We start from the raw sequence: 19,486 nt of genomic DNA, 5'->3' as shown, positions 1-19,486 counted from the left end.
AACATGCATCAAGTTAGCTCACACTAAAACCCTTGACATGCAAATTCTTCCCCAAATTCTACCCAAGGTTTCTAATCTAATGGAACTCACCTTGATCAAGATTTATGAGATGAAGAGATGATTCTGAATTTGATGAAGATTATGATGAAGATAAGTTCTGACTTGAATGGTGAAAGGGATGATGATGATGTTCTTGATCATAGTTCTTCCTCCAAACCTTGCTAAAGCCTCACACATGCAAAATTCTTAATGAAAGATTCTTGAGCTCCTTCCTTCTTTCTTTCCTTTCACATTTCTCTATATTTCTCCTCCAAATTCTGGTTTTGTTATCAAAAGGAAAAGAATGTGTAACCAAACAAATCCTTATTTCTCATTTAATGGGTGAATTGACCATTGTATCCTCCAACTATGCAATAATCACCAATTTGCTATTTGGTTTAATTCTAACCAATATATTTGGATTCCAACAATCCACTTAATCTCCCTCTCTTAAGAATTCTTAAGATAGAATTAGGTCTCACTTCACTTGTTTTCATGTTTAGAGAATTAGAGATGTTACATTCTCCCCCTCTTAAATAGAATTCGCCCTCGAATTCCATCCAATCACCAGGAAACAAGCTCTTCACATCTTCTTCTTACATGAGTGAGAATGGCTCATTTGTTCCTCATCTGGATAACCATACTACTCCGTAGAAAGATATCCTATCCAAGAAAACACAACCCTTCGATACACTTGTGTCCTAGCCCCTCTCAACTGGTCCCCTTAGTCGTCACATAAACATGCCTCGTCTGATACGCCCTTTTATACGCTTAGGGACATATCCTTCCAAGGTTAGCAACCCTTACTTCTTCGCATTGAGTCTTAATAGCTTTATACATCAAAACCGCTCACTCGGATGGGTCACTCATCAACTCCAATGTGCGTCTATCCCGTAACCTCTTACTCATGTACGCCGTTGGTTTCATATATCTTTTCTGTTGGTTCCTTGACTTACCTCCAATATCAGGAATCCTACTACAACTTTCATATCTTGCAATAATATTCCAGATTCAATACTACACGAATCCATATGGAGTCACACAGGTGTTTGCTAAGTCCTTGGGTCTTGACTTCCAATTCCCAAATGCGTAGGAGGATTTGATTCCAAGTTCACCTTCACTGTACAATAACCATTTTCCCACTTAGACCCCCCCTATGATCTTGGTCGGAACAACTGACGCCAAAAAAATCAAAAAAAGTGTACAATTCTTGCAACTATCCATCTTGATAGATAACTACTTCACATAAGATCTTGCCAATGAAGAGTGAGCTCTAATGGTTAACTTGCAACGTCGCTCAAATTCTCCACATACGCTCACAAGTTCACCTGACGTAGTCAAATAAAACTTCGTCAAGTAAAATCCTCTACTTACTTCCAGCATCTCCAATGGTCACAATACTCCTTCTAATATTCACAAGCTAGCCCATGAAACTTCCGATTATACCTCGACCACAGTGTCCTTTTATACCGTTCCATCGGTGGGTTTCTCCAGATTATGGTGGATCCTAGAGTCTACGATGAACAAAACATTACTTCGTCGAGTTCATCTTCGGAAGGTATCTCCATCCATACTTACTACAGGCATATCTCATTCTTCCTTGTCTGATGCGCTACTCTGATCTCAACCGGTCACACACTTCACGGAACCCTTTAAGAAAACTGTGTCCATAAACCACTTGGCTTCATTACTCCATCACGCTCAATCCCTTAGTAGCAACAATTCCTTCTCGGCATTCGTCCAATTATGACACGTGCTAGAGTCTTAATCACACTTACCAACACTACTATTCGAGGTCGAGTAGTTATTAACATCAAGTCACTAAATACTCTGTCATCCTTGGAAAATTCTCCTTAGAATACAACCCTTGTCATACATTTCATTTTCAGAAATTCTGAAACCGAATACTTGCCAAATATGAATCCACCTTACTTTACTAATTCTCGCATCATACAGCTGCAATGATAATTCTGTCAACCTGTCCATAGTATCTTCTCAACCATACGACTTCATACCGTTGGCGTGACAACACTTCCCAGAATTCATATGGCTTAACCAATATAAAAATCCTTTCAATGTCGCACTTCAACCACACTGTCATCTAATTCCTTTTCGTTTCTGAAACTGACACTAAACCGACTTCTTCGGCTGCATTCCCCAATGCATCATTTCTAGCAGTTAAGTGTATATCACAATGCAAGGAATCAGACTTTGTGCCTTGGATATTCCCCTTTGAAATTCCACGACACTCCAAAACGAAAATGCCTCTGCTTACCGAGACTGACCTTATTTAACTTCTGAGGATCTACAGATACTCTCCTCAAAGCATCTCACGTCGAGCTAACCCAAGACATACTTCATCTATTCTTACACTGACCACCAATGTTAAAGAATAGCCACACAATACGTTGGTCGAAATATGATGATCACACACACATTCCCATCTCGGAAACTACACAAAAGGTTCACTAACTCCAACGGAATCTGAAGTATCCACGATGTAGAATCTAAAACTCTAACACGATCACGACCACCTAAGGTCTCCTCATAGCGTAGCATTAGAATCTAATCCAACTCATGGTTGCCTGCTCGCATAATCCTCAATCATCGGGTGCGACGTAGGATCCTTTCTTGCCTACCTTATGAGAACTCGGATCCGCGTCTCACGAATACCAATCTCATCCTACCTTGAGTTCCAGATCAATCATGTCCCACATCTGTCAGGAAAGAATGGCTCACGCGCCTCGTGCGCAATAGCGATACTGTGGCGCTATACCTATCTGGTAGTACTAACATGGTGGTCCCACTCCGAGGCCATGCATTCAAGTAACTTACCCAGTGGCATATAACGATCCCCACCCGTATCCTATAGCCACGACCGACGATGATTGGACATGTCTCAACTGAGGTCATCGCTACTCAGATCCTTCTAGTCACACGTTTAAGGTTTACCTCCCTTGAACGCAACAAACTAGATTTGACTCGCTACAAATCTAGTTCGAGTTCCTATGCCAGGTGTGTACTCACTCACACGGGCACGCATGAGAGGTTCTCAATGTTAACTCCTACCATATAGGAATAACATGGTTACAAATAACAGTCACCTACTGCGGTCAACTCGCTGATGCTTCAGACAACCACTAGTTCAGTTCATCTAAGTACCCAACACCTAGAGTAGTTCTACGGCTATACTCGGGATTAGATGATTCACAACTAGCAGGGAACATGGATTACTGTGCATATCCATCCACTCAGTTGTCTCCTAGCGTAGTTCTAGGACTTACGCATTTCCGAATAACAAGGAGATGCAGTAGTTCCTTTCACTCAGTCAGGCATCCCAAATATTCCCAATTTGGAGATCACCACTTCCACTCGTTCTACCAACCATTCACTAGATAACTACCCGCATCTTAAGGTACACCAAAACGAGTCGGAGGTAATAATCTTGTTCCTCCAAATACTGTCTAGGCAAGAGTAATTAGAAATATCCAATACCTCTGTCCAACTCCCAAAGTCTTCCATCCAACCGTTTCTCTATCCATGTTTGCTACTGGCATCATTATCTAGTAACGAATTCCTAACAGATTCAAGCTCAACTTCATCATGGAATTCCCTTACATCATTCCTACTTAGGTGCTTCATGGATTTCCCTCACTGCTATCGAGATCTAGATAAAGTTCACTCCATCCAACCGAAATCTTGGAACTCCTAGTCGTCTTAGACCTTACCACAACAACTAGGTTGTCAACTATTGCGTGTAAATTTCTCTTTTTATGTCTTACAATCCCAACATTCTCCCAACTCAACCGACCTTCGCCACTTCAACAGACTCCTCTAACATACACTCTATCTGAAAGGTTCACTTGTCCCATAAGGTGCTTTGGAAACTCCAACTTCCTTGACTTCTCCCGTGTAAACTGTTATCGCATCTAACTTGCATACGTGACACTATCCTAGTTCAACATTTTCCATAATTACTACTGGAATTTTGTTACCACACGAGTCACTTTGGGGATAACGCGTCCTCGTGGCGGCTTTGCCGTGATCCTGCCTTTCACATACCTAGTTGGTGAGTTGATCAAGTTCAACAACTGAATAACATGATAGTAGAATTGAGCCAGAAACGCACACTTATGAGGAAGAAAGAAGTTTGCTAATGATGCCTCACAGCTAGGTCAAGGGTCGACCTGCTCTGATACCAACTGTAATACCCTACCAATATGCGTCTAGAATCATATCAGTAAAATATTAATAACTGGTACTGAGTACAAACAAAAGCCAGGAATAATGACATAAATTGTATACATTTATAAATCATCTCAAGGATGGATACAATGAATATGTCTACACAGTAATAATAATATACAGCGGAAGAAAAGATTAGGCACGGTCTTCACGACATCCGATCAAGCCTCTTGATCCAAGCAACTAGCAAAAACCGATATTGCATGGTACCTGAAAAATAATAAGATGAATGGGGTGAGATTACTAAATCTCAGTGAGTTCCCCTATCTTATGGGTCCTCTCGGCACTACAGGGTACATGTATCATCTACAGATCCATCTCAGATCCTAAGGTTTCCTCATTATCCAGTACAAGAAAGCCTATCAACTCGTAGCTCCACGATTTAGTGTCTACTGACCACCCGGTTGGATACTCTTAAAATATATCGCATGTTCATATATTAGGTATATGTTCTTCCAGGACAGGTCTTCTGGATTTACTTGCCCATCTGCTCTCAAAACAAGACCTAGAAGCATACCTTTTAAATCTACATGGTAATTAAGTCATATAGACTATAGGGAATCTTGGAATTGACATTGAATCGCGTCGCACGATTCAACTCCTCAAAACCATGGAATTCCAACTCCGAACCGCATCACAGGGAAACATGGATTATCATCGAATTGCATCGCACAATTCAACTCATCAAATCCATGATCAACTCCGAATTGCATCACACGATTCGAATCATCAAAAATATGGACCACAGGGAAACATGGATTCTCATCGAATTGCATCGCACAATTCAACTCATCAAATCCATGGAATCAACTCCGAATCGCATCACACGATTCGAATCCTCAATAATGAGAACGATAAGGGGAAGGTATTGGTTCGCATCCCCGGGAGTTCATCCCCGGAGAATACTCCTGAACTATAGAGCACCAATCAATCCCGAGCGTCACACTCGAGAAGGACCTTCATATATGGCCTGGGAGCATCCTTGGACATCGCATCAAAAGGACAACCACATATAAGTAACAAGCATCGCACCGGTTACTACCCTCATGCCCATTATGTAACCCTTGTCCACGGCACAACCTTGTTAGTTGACCTTCGTTAATCCTTCACAATATGCATTCTAAGAATTACCTCACAATTATGTTTATTGAGTAAACATCCTTTTAACACTTATGTTAATTGTAGAACCTTTCATCTCTTGGTCCATACAACTCAATCCGTCATTACATGTGTTAATTATCTTTAATTAATCATGTATTGTACTTAGGTTAGTTTATATAAACCCAAGAGTCAATCATACATGTAACATACTAATATTTCACCAAGTTTTACTTTATTAAACAAGATACAAAAATATACAACTGGATTTTGGTAATATTTAGAAGTATGATAGAGTTATGGAAGCTTAGGCATCTCATAGCCCTTTCCGTTAGCTTTCCAACGATATAAAATTTGCGTCAATCGGATATACGATGCAAAAGTTATGAATTTATGAAGTTTCGAAAAAGCTGCCCAAACAGTGATGTAACGGGTTACATGAATCATGTAACCGGTTACATGACCCAAAAACTGCGTTTTTCACCCTTTTTCACACATGTAACCGGTTACATCAACCATGTAACCGGTTACATCGCTGACAGACCCAAAAATTCTGCATTTTAAGAGTTCTAGATCAGACCCAAACCCCTCTAACTGATTCCCAGCATCATAATTTAATCCCAAACGAATTTACAACATGCAATAGTGATCTAATGTACATATTACATACATAAAACACAATCTCATCATTAAATCAAACATGCATCAAGTTAGCTCACACTAAAACCCTTGACATGCAAATTCTTCCCCAAATTCTACCCAAGGTTTCTAATCTAATGGAACTCACCTTGATCAAGATTTATGAGATGAAGAGATGATTCTGAATTTGATGAAGATTATGATGAAGATAAGTTCTGACTTGAATGGTGAAAGGGATGATGATGATGTTCTTGATCATAGTTCTTCCTCCAAACCTTGCTAAAGCCTCACACATGCAAAATTCTTAATGAAAGATTCTTGAGCTCCTTCCTTCTTTCTTTCCTTTCACATTTCTCTATATTTCTCCTCCAAATTCTGGTTTTGTTATCAAAAGGAAAAGAATGTGTAACCAAACAAATCCTTATTTCTCATTTAATGGGTGAATTGACCATTGTATCCTCCAACTATGCAATAATCACCAATTTGCTATTTGGTTTAATTCTAACCAATATATTTGGATTCCAACAATCCACTTAATCTCCCTCTCTTAAGAATTCTTAAGATAGAATTAGGTCTCACTTCACTTGTTTTCATGTTTAGAGAATTAGGGATGTTACACGAACCCACTGAAAACAATGTTGTTATAATCCCTCATAACTTTGAACTCCCCATTATTATAATTTTGTTAAAAAACTATGATAAAAATAACTTTAAAGATAATTTTGTAATTTTAACAAAGTGTACGCAACGTAATAAATAAATAAAATAAAATTATAGTAAAAAAAAATTTAAGCACAAAGAAAATAAATAAGTAGAAGAAATAAAAAAACACAAGGGATGAGAGAATTTTACTAGAGATTTATAGAGGTTCCACCTAACCACTTGACCTGCTCATCTCTCCAAGAATTTCTTCTTGAGAATTTTCACTATAGATATGTGATTTTCACGTGGTTATTCCCACAGACCTTCTTACAAATATATTAGAGTTTTACATTGACTATCTTTCAAATCTACCACGATATTTTACACCAAGATGATTTCAACACCAAGAGAGAGCTTTTATACTAGGCACAATATACAAACCAAATGAAGATTTTGATACATAATCTCACAAGGAAAATGAGAGCTTTTTTATTAGGGGAGGCTCACACACTAAACATAAGTTTTCATGGACAATCTCACGAGAAAAATAAGAGCTTTTACACTAGTTGAAGCTTGCGAACTAAATGGTTTTATTAGGATTTGTCGGTCTTTAATTCAGATGTCTAAACTCCAGTTGGCATAAAGTCACATTATTCCCTTAAGTATTTTAAAAATATGAGACATATGTAAGGATTAACTAATGTTTGACAAGGGACTCCAAACACAAGAGAGAGGGGGAATTATGTGGTTTATATTTTCTATCTTCTCTTGAGTCTAGTTCCGTGAACTTACATTTCCCTCCATATTTTTCTGACTAAACATGCTTTCCATCTTGATCTAGATTTTTTTTCAACTCTTTCTGAGACTCTTGACGTAACATTGTCTAGCTAAATGATGATCTATATGCATTGTGGATTTTTGTGCTCTATACTAAGTTTCATTTCCCAATGGGTGTGCGAATATATTTTCTCTTTATAGTCCTCCAGCATACTTGTATTAGGGAAAATGTTAGCCATGGTAGTAAGTTATAATACTTATTTAGAGAAAATGGATGTGAATCAACATTTCTTCATAATAATTTAGGTGATCAAATTCATATACAACAACTATAGGGTTAGGAAAACTAGATTGTAAATTAAAGAGGTTTTTATATTGTCTAAAGTAGACTCCAAATTAATTGTACAAGTCACATTTGATTCTTATATGCTTTAGATGAGATGCAATTAGTATGAATATGAATGTTGTATTTATGATAAGAGTCTTAGTGATGATTCTTTTATTATCTTATCACCGTATTTCAATGATATGTTTACGAGTGCTAATCATTTACTTGGCAATTAAGTCATGAGGGACTTAGATACCGCTAAAAAGATTCTTGAGATCCATATCCACTGAGATAAAAGTTTAAAAAAAATATGGTTGTTCTTGAAAAACTATGTTGAAAAGATGCTGATCGGTCACCAATTTCACTTACACTCCACAAATTATTTGGTAAAAATCGGTAATTTCGGTAACACTGTGAATGGTTTGTTCTTTGTTTTAAGTAGTTCCTTCATGTTTTGTTAATCTATTTGCTAGTGATAACTTTTAGTAAAATAGTTACTTTTGATCACTTTGTTGGTAGTTATTGGTTATTTCAGGTGTAAGGAAAAATTGCCGAAACAATGGGACGAGAACAAAAGAAAACAAAGCCAAAATTGCAAGGAAAGAAGCTGACGCGGGCGCCAGTGTCGTGGGACACGGCCATGTCAGCTGAAAAAGGAGAAAAAATGTTGTTGGGAGAAAACAGAGGCTAACACAGGCGCCAGTGTCGTGGGACACGACCGTGTCAGCTGATACATGAAAAAGAGCCTTTTTGAAGAGAAAACAGAGGCTGACACGGGCGCCAGTGTCGTGGGACACAACCGTGTCAGCTGATGCGGCCAGAATTTGTTTTTTTAGCTGTTTCATTATTTCAAGTCTCATTAAGGGCGTTTTCGACTTTTTTCATGAATGGAATATAACATAACACTATTTAGACCTAGTTTGAGAGTTTGTTGGAGGATCTTGGATCATATTGAAGAATTTTACAGAAAAGAAGAGAAGCTAACAAGGGTTTCGGAGAACAGAGATTTTTAACGGCAAACGCAATTGAAGATCAAAGCCTTCCCTAATTTTTGTAATGTCTATCATCTTTATTTTTAATTCTTCGAATATTACTATGAGTAGCTAAACCCCCCATTGCTAGGGGGTGTCCCTGAATTGCCATTGTTATGAACCTTATTTTCATCAATTTATGTTATTAAAATTTTATGAGTTTATTTTTGTTGTGCAAAATTCTTAATGCCTTTTCTATCGGACAAATAGTTTTCGGATTCACGGTTGAGATATTGGTTGGACAAACCAACTCAACGCAATTTGCACAATAATACTTCGATACAATTGCTTAGGAATGAGGATTTAACCGTAGTAATCGTTTGATTCTTGATATTCATTATTATAGCACTTGTTGTTATCTTTAATAGCTAAGGAATTAGGATTAAAGATAAACACCAAAGGTTTTCCGTTAAGGAATTAAGAAAAACAACTCTTGAGATTTGGTAGTAGCTCATTATAACTAGATTTCATAAATTGGGGAATAAAGTTCATTGTGCGGCAATTTAAACACCTAACCTAGCATGCTTTCTCATATTTTCAAGAACCGTTATTTTACTTTTGCTTTCATTAGTTATAATTAATATAATTTCTCTACAAACAAACAAATCCCATGATATTTTGTTCAATTGAATAATTGTGAAACTTGTATTTCCTACGCAGTCCGCGAGTTCGATACTGGGTATAAACTTCTTTTTAAAACTACATCGGTGAAAAATAGTACACTTGCTAATTTTCTGATCAATTTTTTGGTGCTGTTGCCGGGGACTGATAAAATATAAGTTTAATAATAATTCAATTGGATTTTTGTTGCTCTGCAACTAAAATTTTAATTTTCTGTTATTTTATTTGCTCATTACTAATAATCATCTAATCTTTGTATGCGAGGTAAGACCTGAGCAAAATTTCTTTTTGACGCAGAGCCAGAATGATCGTTGCGAGCTAGACTTCAAAAAGCAAAGCAAGAAAGACTGGAATCGATAGAAGGAAATCTGATAGGTTCTGAATCTGATAACGAGGATACTTTTTCTGTTCATTCTGAGCACTCGGATTCGGAGGCTAAAACTATGCCAGCTCCCGTAGAAAGACTGTTAGGTGATTATGGTGGAGCAAATACACTAGCTGGCCGGATGGCAATAGTAAATCAACCGGTCGATGTTGCCTATTTTCAGTTGCACCCTTCAATGATCCGGCATCTCGAGATTTCTTACGATGACCACGTCATTGAAAATTGAAGGGCACTCCGAGGAAGAAAAAAAATTGGTAATGTTTCCCTTTACCCTTTCAGAAGATGCTGAAGAGTGGTTCTACTCTTTACCTGCTGGGAGCATTACAACTTGGCAACAGATGGAGACGACATTTCTTAACGAGTATTTTCCTGCTTCTGTGTATATCCGTAAGAGGTATGACATAGTGAATTTTAAACAAAAGGAAGAAGGATCACTTGGAGATGCATACAAGAGGTTTAAACGATTATTGGTTGCATGTCCTACTCATAACATGGATGCAACTGAACAAATGCAGAATTTGATGAATGGCCTCAAGATGAAGACTAAGCAACTTATTGACACAGCTTTCGGTGGCTCATCTAATTTTACAACAGCCACTGGTATCAAGAAGATCATTGAAGTTATTGCGGCGAATGAGCATTTAGAATTATAGGACCGTAGTGTAAGCCAGCCTGAAGGGATAATTGATTTGAAGTTGGATAATCAAGTTATAAAAATGGAAGACCAAATTGCAGCTGAAGTCGAGAGAAGACTCAAGAAGATGACTGTTGAGACTCAAACTGTGGCTCAAGTTCAACCGACTCAAACTGTCAGCTGTGAGATCTGTAATGGCCCTCACCAAACTGTGTATTGTTTGGAAACTCCTCAACAAATTGAAGAGATCAAGTTCTTGAAGCAGAACAATCCTTATTCTAACACCTATAATCCGGGGTGGAAGAATCATCCAAACTTCTCTTGGAAAGATCAACAACAACAAGTGCCTCAGAAGGCGGAATGGGAAGCAGCTATTGAGAGACTGGCCGAACAATGTTCTCAGTTTCAAGAAGAGACGAGAAACAACCATAGGAACACCATAACTTCAATCAAAAATCTGGAAGTTCAAGTGGGTCAGATAGCACAGCATCTCACTCTACAGGCACAAGGTACCCTTCCAAGTTCAACTATGAAAAATCCTAAAAACCAAGAGAATATCAATGATGTCACAACAAGAAGTCATAAAATACCAGAGTCTGAAGAAAAAAAGGAAATAGATGACGACTTGGTAATAGAGGTAGATCTTGAAATAAGAGAGAATGTGAAAGAACCTGAAGTAGTGGCACTACCGGTTAAGCCACTTGAAGAGAAAAATAATAATGAGGCTAAATCGGTGATTAAATTACCATTCCCCTCTAGAGTAACCAAGAAGGATTCGAAATAGAAGGATTTTGAGAAGTTTGCTGCAATGTTCAAAAAGTTAGAGATTAACTTACCCTTCTTTGAAGCACTGGAGAATATGCCTTTGTACAAGAAATTCATGAAAGAAGTGATTTCTAAAAATAGACCAGTAGGAGTGGAGCCTGAAGTGGTAACTGAAAAGTGTGGTAGAGTCTCACTAGAAAGGAGGATCCCAATCAAGAAGAAAGACCCTAGAGCAGTGGCAATTCCTTGCACTATCAATGACAGATCGTTCAAGAAGGCGTTAATTGATTCTGGTTCTAGTGTAAGTTTAATGCCATTGTCTATCTTCAAAAAGCTTGACATTGGAAAGATAAGCGAGAGTGAGACCAAATTGAAATTTGCTGATCACACCATGAAGCAATCATATAGGATAGTTGAAGATGTATTGGTGGAGATCGGTGAGTTTATCTTTCCAGTTGATTTCCACATTATGGACATTCCCGAAGATGAAGAGACTCCTATCCTTCTTGGGCGGCCATTTTTGATTACTAGTCGATGCAATCTGGATCTCGAGAAAGGGACACTAACAGTAAAATCATTTTATGAAGAGGTAACAATGAAGGTCTTGGATGTCAAAAAGAAAGGTGCATGTGGAAATAATAAATCGTCGGTAGGTATGATTAGAAGTGAGGGAGAAAGCAAAAGTCCAAAACCTCTCCCAGAAAAAGTCTCAAGCATAGTCTCTCATGTGGGCTCAGCTCATGCATCTATCATAAGTCCTGCGTTCATTCAAGAAGTCAAAAAGAAGAAAAAAGAGGACAATCAAAGTGAGAAGATGAAAGTGGATAGTAACTTGAAGAGAAAACCAACCAGGTTTGGAGAAGTGACAAGCAACCAGGTTCGGAGGACGAAGTACCCTCCTTAATAAAGGGTAATGGACCATCGTGCCATGCGACGTTAAACGAAGAGCTTCGTGGGAGGCAACCCACGGTTTTAATAATGCGGTTTATTTTTTATTTTGTTTTTCAGAAAATTAAAAAATGGGTCTCTCTGGTGAAAGCTAGGAAGCGGCAGCTGGAGTCGTAGTACCTTTTGTGAGTTCACCCTCGCTATCTCGAATTTAAACATTGAGGTCAATGTTTGGTTCAAGTGTGGGGGGGTTTTTATTGCGTTCCATTTTCTTTTGAGTATTTGTTTTTCCTAGTATTTCTATGCTATTATGTCTACCATGTGTTACAAATTGATGAGATTTACCGGATGGTTGATGGAGTGGTAGTAAAAGGATGAAAGATCCAACCCAAGCTTGCACCCCAGGCATCCCTGGAAGTTGATACAACCGAAAATAATTGTTGGACGCAACTTGATGACACCAGACCGAGATTGAAAGTTGGTATATACAAACCGGAAAAGAAGCGACATTACACAATAAGTACTCGGGATCCTGTAAGTTATGCCCAAGATGGTGAGATCATAAAAAGCCAGAAATTTATCATCACAAGAGAGTAGTCAGGTATGACTTTATCACTTTGAATTTGCGTAAGTTCTATTCATATGACACTACATGATAACACACACTGAGGCACATTTTTTTGTTTCCCCTTGAGCTTTTCTAGCCGTCCCTTATTTATGTTTACCCATTGCAAACTCCTTTGAGCCTGTATCCTTTTTTTTAAAACCGCATATATTACCCCTTGGCCAAAAAGAAAAAATAAATATTCCCTTTTACCCGTGCTCGGCATAAACGTTGTGGATGTAGAAATTGTGCAAAGTTCTAAGTTTGGGGTGGTGAACCTTATACGAAAAGGGCAAGTGTGAAAAAAAATGGAGACTCTTGAATGCTCCGAGAAAAAAAAGAAGAAAGAAAAAAATATAGAACTCATAAAAACACACTTGTCCCGGCTAAATGACTTGGTTACATTTGAAACACTCGAATAATTGAGTGAAGTTAAAGAGTCAATGTTAAACCCCATCGTATTAAAATAAGCACAATGACAAGAAAGAAAACATGAATGCTGAGCCCTCCAAAACCTTTGTGTATCCGTTTCCTTGTTTATCCCACCTGTCCTAAGCCCCGTTACAACCCAAAGACCTTAAAAAGTGTGTGCAAAGTGTTTGTGTATGAAAGTAGAATTTGTTCAAATTTAAAAGTTGATATTGCATATCGTGATTTATGAGTGAATTGCTTTTAACCGTGAGAGACTTGGTGATAATTGTGAAAAAGCTTACAGGTGAAGGAGAATTTTAATGTGAAAGTGGAGCGGAAAATTCGGGGAGTAAAAGCTAGCACGATTGACCGGAAAGGTGGAAGTCGAGTTGTGAAAAGCACGGTTGTATTGTGGAAGCATAAATTTAGGGGTGAACTTTGTTTGATATCTCATGCATTGCTTGAGGAAAAGCAACGAGCTAAGTTTGGGGTTGTGATCGGTCACCAATTTCACTTACACTCCGCAAATTATTTGGTAAAAATCGGTCATTTCGGTAACACTGTGAATGGTTTGTTCTTTGTTTTAAGTAGTTCCTTCATGTTTTGTTAATCTATTTGCTAGTGATAATTTTTAGTAAAATAGTTACTTTTGATCACTTTGTTGGTAGTTATTGGTTATTTCAGGTGTAAGGAAGAATCGCCGAAAAAATGGGACGAGAACAGAAGAAAACAAAGCCAAAATTGCAAGGAAAGAAGCTGACGCGGGTGCCAGTGTCGTGGGACACGGCCATGTCAGCTGAAAAAGGAGAAAAAATGTTGTTGGGAGAAAACAGAGGCTGACACGGGCGCCAGTGTCGTGCGACACGGCCGTGTCAGCTGATACATGAAAAAGAGCCTTTTTGAAGAGAAAACAGAGGCTGACACGGGCGCCAGTGTCGTGGGACACGACCGTGTCAGCTGATGCGGCCAGAATTTGTTTTTTTAGCTGTTTCATTATTTCAAGTCTCATTAAGGGCGTTTTCGACTTTTTACATGAATGGAATGTAACCTAACACTACTTAGACCTTGGTTGAGAGTTTGTTGGAGGATCTTGGATCATATTGAAGAATTTTACAGAAAAGAAGAGAAGCTAACAAGGGTTTCGAAGAATAAAGAATTTTAACGGCAAACGCAATTGAAGATCAAAGCCTTCCCTAATTTTTGTAATGTCTATCATCTTTATTTTTAATTCTTCGAATATTACTATGAGTAGCTAAACCCCCCATTGCTAGGGGGGTGTCCCTAAATTGCCATTGTTATGAACCTTATTTTCATCAATTTATGTTATTAAAGTTTTATGAGTTTATTTTTATTGTGCAAAATTCTTAATGCCTTTTCTATCGGACAAATAGTTTTCAGATTCACAGTTGAGATTTTGGTCGGACAAACCAACTCAAAGCAATTTGCACAATAATACTTCGATAAAATTGCTTAGGAATGAGGATTTAACCGTAGTAACTGTTTGATTCTTGATATTAATTATTATAGCACTTGTTGTTATCTTTAATAGCTAAGGAATTAGGATTAAAGATAAACACCAAAGGTTTTCCGTTAAGGAATTAAGAAAAACAACTCTTGAGATTCGGTAGTAGCTCATTATAACTAGATTTCATAAATTGGGGAATAAAGTTCATTGTGCGGCAATTTAAACACCTAACCTAGCATGCTTTCTCATATTTTCAAGAACCGTTATTTTACTTTTGCTTTCATTATTTATAATTAATATAATTTCTCTACAAACAAACAAATCCCATGATATTTTGTTCAATTGAATAATTGTGAAACTTGTATTTCCTACGCAGTCCGCGAGTTCGATACTGAGTATAAACTTCTTTTTAAAGCTACATCGGTGAAAAATAGTACACTTGCTAATTTTCCGATCAGATGCTAAATTTATTTGACATGAATGTTGCTAAGGACACACATTTTCCATTGGTGAATCACTTTAACTCTTATTGGATTAGTCTCTAACGACATATGTAGACATTTATTATATATCAATCTTGCTTATGACATTGATGTTGGTTGGTTAATGTAACAATTTGCACCAGATCAGATTTATCACAAGTTATAAATCAAGTTTGCAAGTTTATATTCAAAACACATTGGCGTCATGGGAAGAAGTCAAGTGAATTTTTTATACTTAAAGAGTATAACAAGTATAGGTGTGATGTTTTTTAGTGGACATCATGATTATTTAGTTGTAAGATATGTTAATTCAAACTATGCTAGTGATGTGAATTTTATAGTATGCAATGCCTATACTCTTGCCGAAAGATCTATTTGCTAAAAAACATCAGCTGAATCCATAATGTCTATGTCTACGACTAAACTAGAGTACATGGTAGTAACTGAGACTATCAAAGATGATTTATGGATTTCAAGTTAAATGAAGAAATTATAAGTAAGATGGAGTTTTATAGCATTATGATAGTTAGTGCAATTTTATTTGGCAATAATCAATGTATCATACTAAGACAAAACATATTGGTACAAGGTTTCACAAAATGTTCATATTTAGGGAATATAACAGATATGTTGATCAAATTGGTCACTAGTAACAAGTTCATGAACAACTTAGACTTAATACATGTTTCCCAGTGTTAATTAGTTGAAGTTTCTCCTCATTTATCAAAATAACATGATATTGAAATCTTCTTTGGCTTTGATATCTCTAATATGGGTTTGATATGAATTATAAGCTCTATGAAATAAGCATTGACGAGAAGCAGAAGAAGATTAATGTTTAGATCAATTGAAAATATACATGTTGATACTCTTTACAGTGGAGTATGATTGTTAGTGAAGACAATGAAAGTTTATGTATTATTTTCAATCAAGGTGAAGATTGTTGGGATTTGCTTGAAAATATACATGTTGAAGAAGTCCTACGTCACTTAGTTTTAGGAAGAAAGAGGGAGTCCAAGGCTAGATATAGGATTAAAGTTTTTCTAAATCCCACATCAGTTAGTTTAGTGATGGAAGAGAGAATTCAAGGCTATATATTGGATTCAAGTTCTTCGTTATAAGATGCACCAGTCAAAAGCACTTTAAGCTGCTTGTATTTGACTTTCTTTGTTCTCTTATGCTCTTGTATTAGATTATTGTGAGATGTAATTAAATATTTGTTTTGGAGGGTGTGGGTGTACTGGGGGCCTGGGGTATTTGAGGGTATATTATGTGTTGTAATAATTTTCACATAGTGTTATTCTCTGGTTGTCTATTGATAACGGTCGTGATTTTATTTTTCTTCCGGTTTTAGAGTTTCCACATTATGTTCTTGTGTTGTGACTGTGTTAATCTTTTTCTCTATATTTGTTATTTTCCCAACAATTAAACCCTTAGTATTCTCTATTATTTGTTTTTTGTATTGGGGGATGAGATGGGATGAAAGACTTCCTCGATACATTTCAAGAGTATACTTGTCTTTTGGACCATGTTATTTATATATGAGTTATAACTGTTTCATAGTATGGTTAGTGAAAAAATTAAATCGAACCAAATCAAATCATAATAAAAATGTAATCAAACTGCACTAAATCATTTCAATTTATTCAAAATTGAACCGAATCATAATCATTAATTTAGTATACCATTTTGAAATTCTGAACCATACCGAACCGTTAAAAGTTAATTTTCTCAAATCAAATTATTTATTAAAGAATCGAACCATTAAACTATTTTTAAATTTAACAAAAATATAAAAATAAAACTTGTTTTTAAGTATTTTTTATTTTTAGTTTCGGTTCGATTGTAATTTCAGTTTAGTTAGGTTCCATTTCAATTTCGGATTAGTTCTAAAACTATTTGTGCAATATAATTTGGTTCACTAACTAAATATAACGATTTAATTATGTTAACTTCAATTTAGTACTGTTCGACGGTTTGGTTATGTTGTTTGTATTTTTAACACCCTTAGTATAAAATTTAACTTATTCATGTCTATCAAATGACCAAACTACAACTATTTTCTAGTCATAGACATAAACATACCAACAGAACTTTATAAACAAAAATCACATGTTATTGTTTACCCTTCATTGTTTGTTTAATCTTCTACTGCCGAGTTGTTTTTCCAACAATTATTCTCTGCTAATTAGTTGATGAAAGTATAAACAAACTTAAGATATGGTGTCATTGAAGATAAAATTAAACAAGACAAATTCATCCATTTTATTAAAATTATCAAAACAATTACAACCTTTAGGAAATAAAATTTAAAATGAAAGGAAAAGAGAATATTTATAACAAAGAAACCTAAGACATTAAACCAAACTAGATAAGGGAAAAGAGAATATATAGTAATCTAGGAGACATAGACCATTTTGTGCATGAAGCTAAGCTTTCTTTGACAAAGCAAATGAAGTGAAAATTGATGCTATGGCTGTGGTTATAAATCCAAATAAAAGAAGACTAGCTGAGGCATTAGCCTTTCCAAAGAATGAGTTTAAGGGAAGTTCTGCTGCTTTGAAGAATCTGTGCAAATCTTCTGAGGCACCAAATCCAGCTGCTGAACCAGATAGTAGAAAGTATGACATAATCTGTCCAAAGAAAGAACCAAATGTAATTTAAAATCAAAAAATATATTAACAACAAATCATATCAAATTTAATTTATATATACTATCAACCAATTCAAAATATTTGATTTTAATCATAATAAGAGTCATCTTAAATTTTTGAAGATAGTAGGTTAATCATAATTCTACCATAAATAAACAAATAAAAAATTTATGAGAATCTATTTAGCGACGGTTTAACCGTGATAAATTTTAAATCTTTGGCAGTAGCGTGCCTTAAACATCTTCAAAACGGTCCTACATAATTATTTTTGAAATCACACCTATTTTTTACACTGATAATATATCGAATTTAAACAATTGCAGAAAATATTATTCCATATATTTGAACCAAGATTTTAAAAAACAGTCGCGTAAAGCTTTTCGCGATTTCGGTCAGTATAAGTGTCTCGACACTGAATGCGGTCGTTGTGGTGTGAATTAACCACAAGTTATTTTTTAATATAAAAAAATAGTAATAAAACGGCATCTGTCAAACCCATTTTGTCGTAGCCGTTTTCGCTGTCGCGGACCGTTTTTTTAAAACCGTGATTTGAACACTTGTTATGGGATGTAGATGTACCTTATCACCAAAGAAATCAAACATGTAGCCTCCATTCCCATTTAATACACGACTTCCAGATACCAAGGTGAAAATTGAAAGTGCCATTTGTAGGAGATTGTATGCAAATCCAATCACTATTGTCGAAATCATGTATCTACATTTCCGACATTGTAACTAGGTAATTAATTTTGTGACACAAATAATATATACCATTAAAAATCATATTAAATAATTAATTCAAGAACTATACAAAATATACAATTCTCACCTATAAGCACGAATATCTTTGAACTTGATTTCTGTTTCCCCATCATCTGTCTCTGAAGTTTCCTTTGTTAAAACAAGAACAATGAGAGCAATGAGAAGGAACACAAAAGTTAACACCCTCAAAACTAGAACAACAGTTCTTGAAACTGTTGAACTTGTGGGTGCACTAGCTATAGCACTAGTAGTAGTAGTTGTAGTTTTTGTGCCATTCTCCATCTCAAAACCTTTTAATATTTTCTTAGCTTTAAAATAAAAATTTTGTTTCTATGAAAAAATGTGATGAGTTTGTGGCCTTTTATAGCATGAAGTTTGATAAATTTAATTAATTAAGAATTTAAGATAAATACAAAGTCAACTTGCCAAGTAGATATATGGAATGGTTATGAATAAAATAAAAAATGGGTGACTTTTGAAAATGGTGGCGCTATAACGTGCTTATATTGTTGACTAGAATTTGTGGTTGATTAAGAATTTCTGTGCAAGCTCATGTTTTGATTTATACATTGACTTCATATTAGTTGACTATTATGATAGGTGGAGTATGTGTGTCTTTTGAGTATGGTTACTACACAATTTCAATTTTATATGACTTTTTTTGAAGATTGGACCGTAGGTTTGTGATCTTGGAATATTGTTTTTGAAGGAGTTAGCAATTTTTTAAGGGGTTTGCAAGTTGAGCTTTGGAGGTTCCAGAGGATTAGTGCCTAATTGGTGAGTATACTCCTAATCAATTAGAATAGTAATCCTAATAGGAATCGCAAAAGATTAGAATCTTGGAGACAGGTCTCGAATCTAACTAGGAAATACCGGTTTAATTGGAGGAGAGAGTGTAGAAAAAACCCATTTTAAATGTAGGGGTGGGATTTGGGACAGGGATGCTAATATTCGCCCAGCAACTACTCTTGTCCTGCTGTGGCCTATTAAATTTACGTTATTCTCGTTATTAATAA

General features: G+C 36.1%; 1 protein-coding gene across 1 annotated transcript; it reads right to left on the bottom strand.

Annotated features, from left to right (window-relative positions):
• Nucleotides 1–17,308: 17,308 nt before the first annotated feature.
• LOC131641050 (CASP-like protein 4D1) lies at nucleotides 17,309–18,805 on the bottom strand. Its single transcript, XM_058911375.1, has 3 exons — nucleotides 18,538–18,805; nucleotides 18,288–18,423; nucleotides 17,309–17,687 (listed from the first exon to the last, which is right to left on the bottom strand). Exons 1-3 carry the CDS (start codon nucleotides 18,750–18,752, stop codon nucleotides 17,484–17,486), a joined length of 555 nt encoding a protein of 184 aa, XP_058767358.1. The 5' UTR covers nucleotides 18,753–18,805; the 3' UTR covers nucleotides 17,309–17,483.
• Between the last annotated feature and the right edge of the window lie 681 nt (nucleotides 18,806–19,486).

Source organism: Vicia villosa, unplaced genomic scaffold (assembly GCF_029867415.1).
Source record: "Vicia villosa cultivar HV-30 ecotype Madison, WI unplaced genomic scaffold, Vvil1.0 ctg.003487F_1_1, whole genome shotgun sequence".
NCBI lineage: Eukaryota > Viridiplantae > Streptophyta > Magnoliopsida > Fabales > Fabaceae > Vicia > Vicia villosa.
Note: the sequence above shows the minus strand (reverse complement) of the source record. Positions and strands in the feature narration are given on the sequence as shown.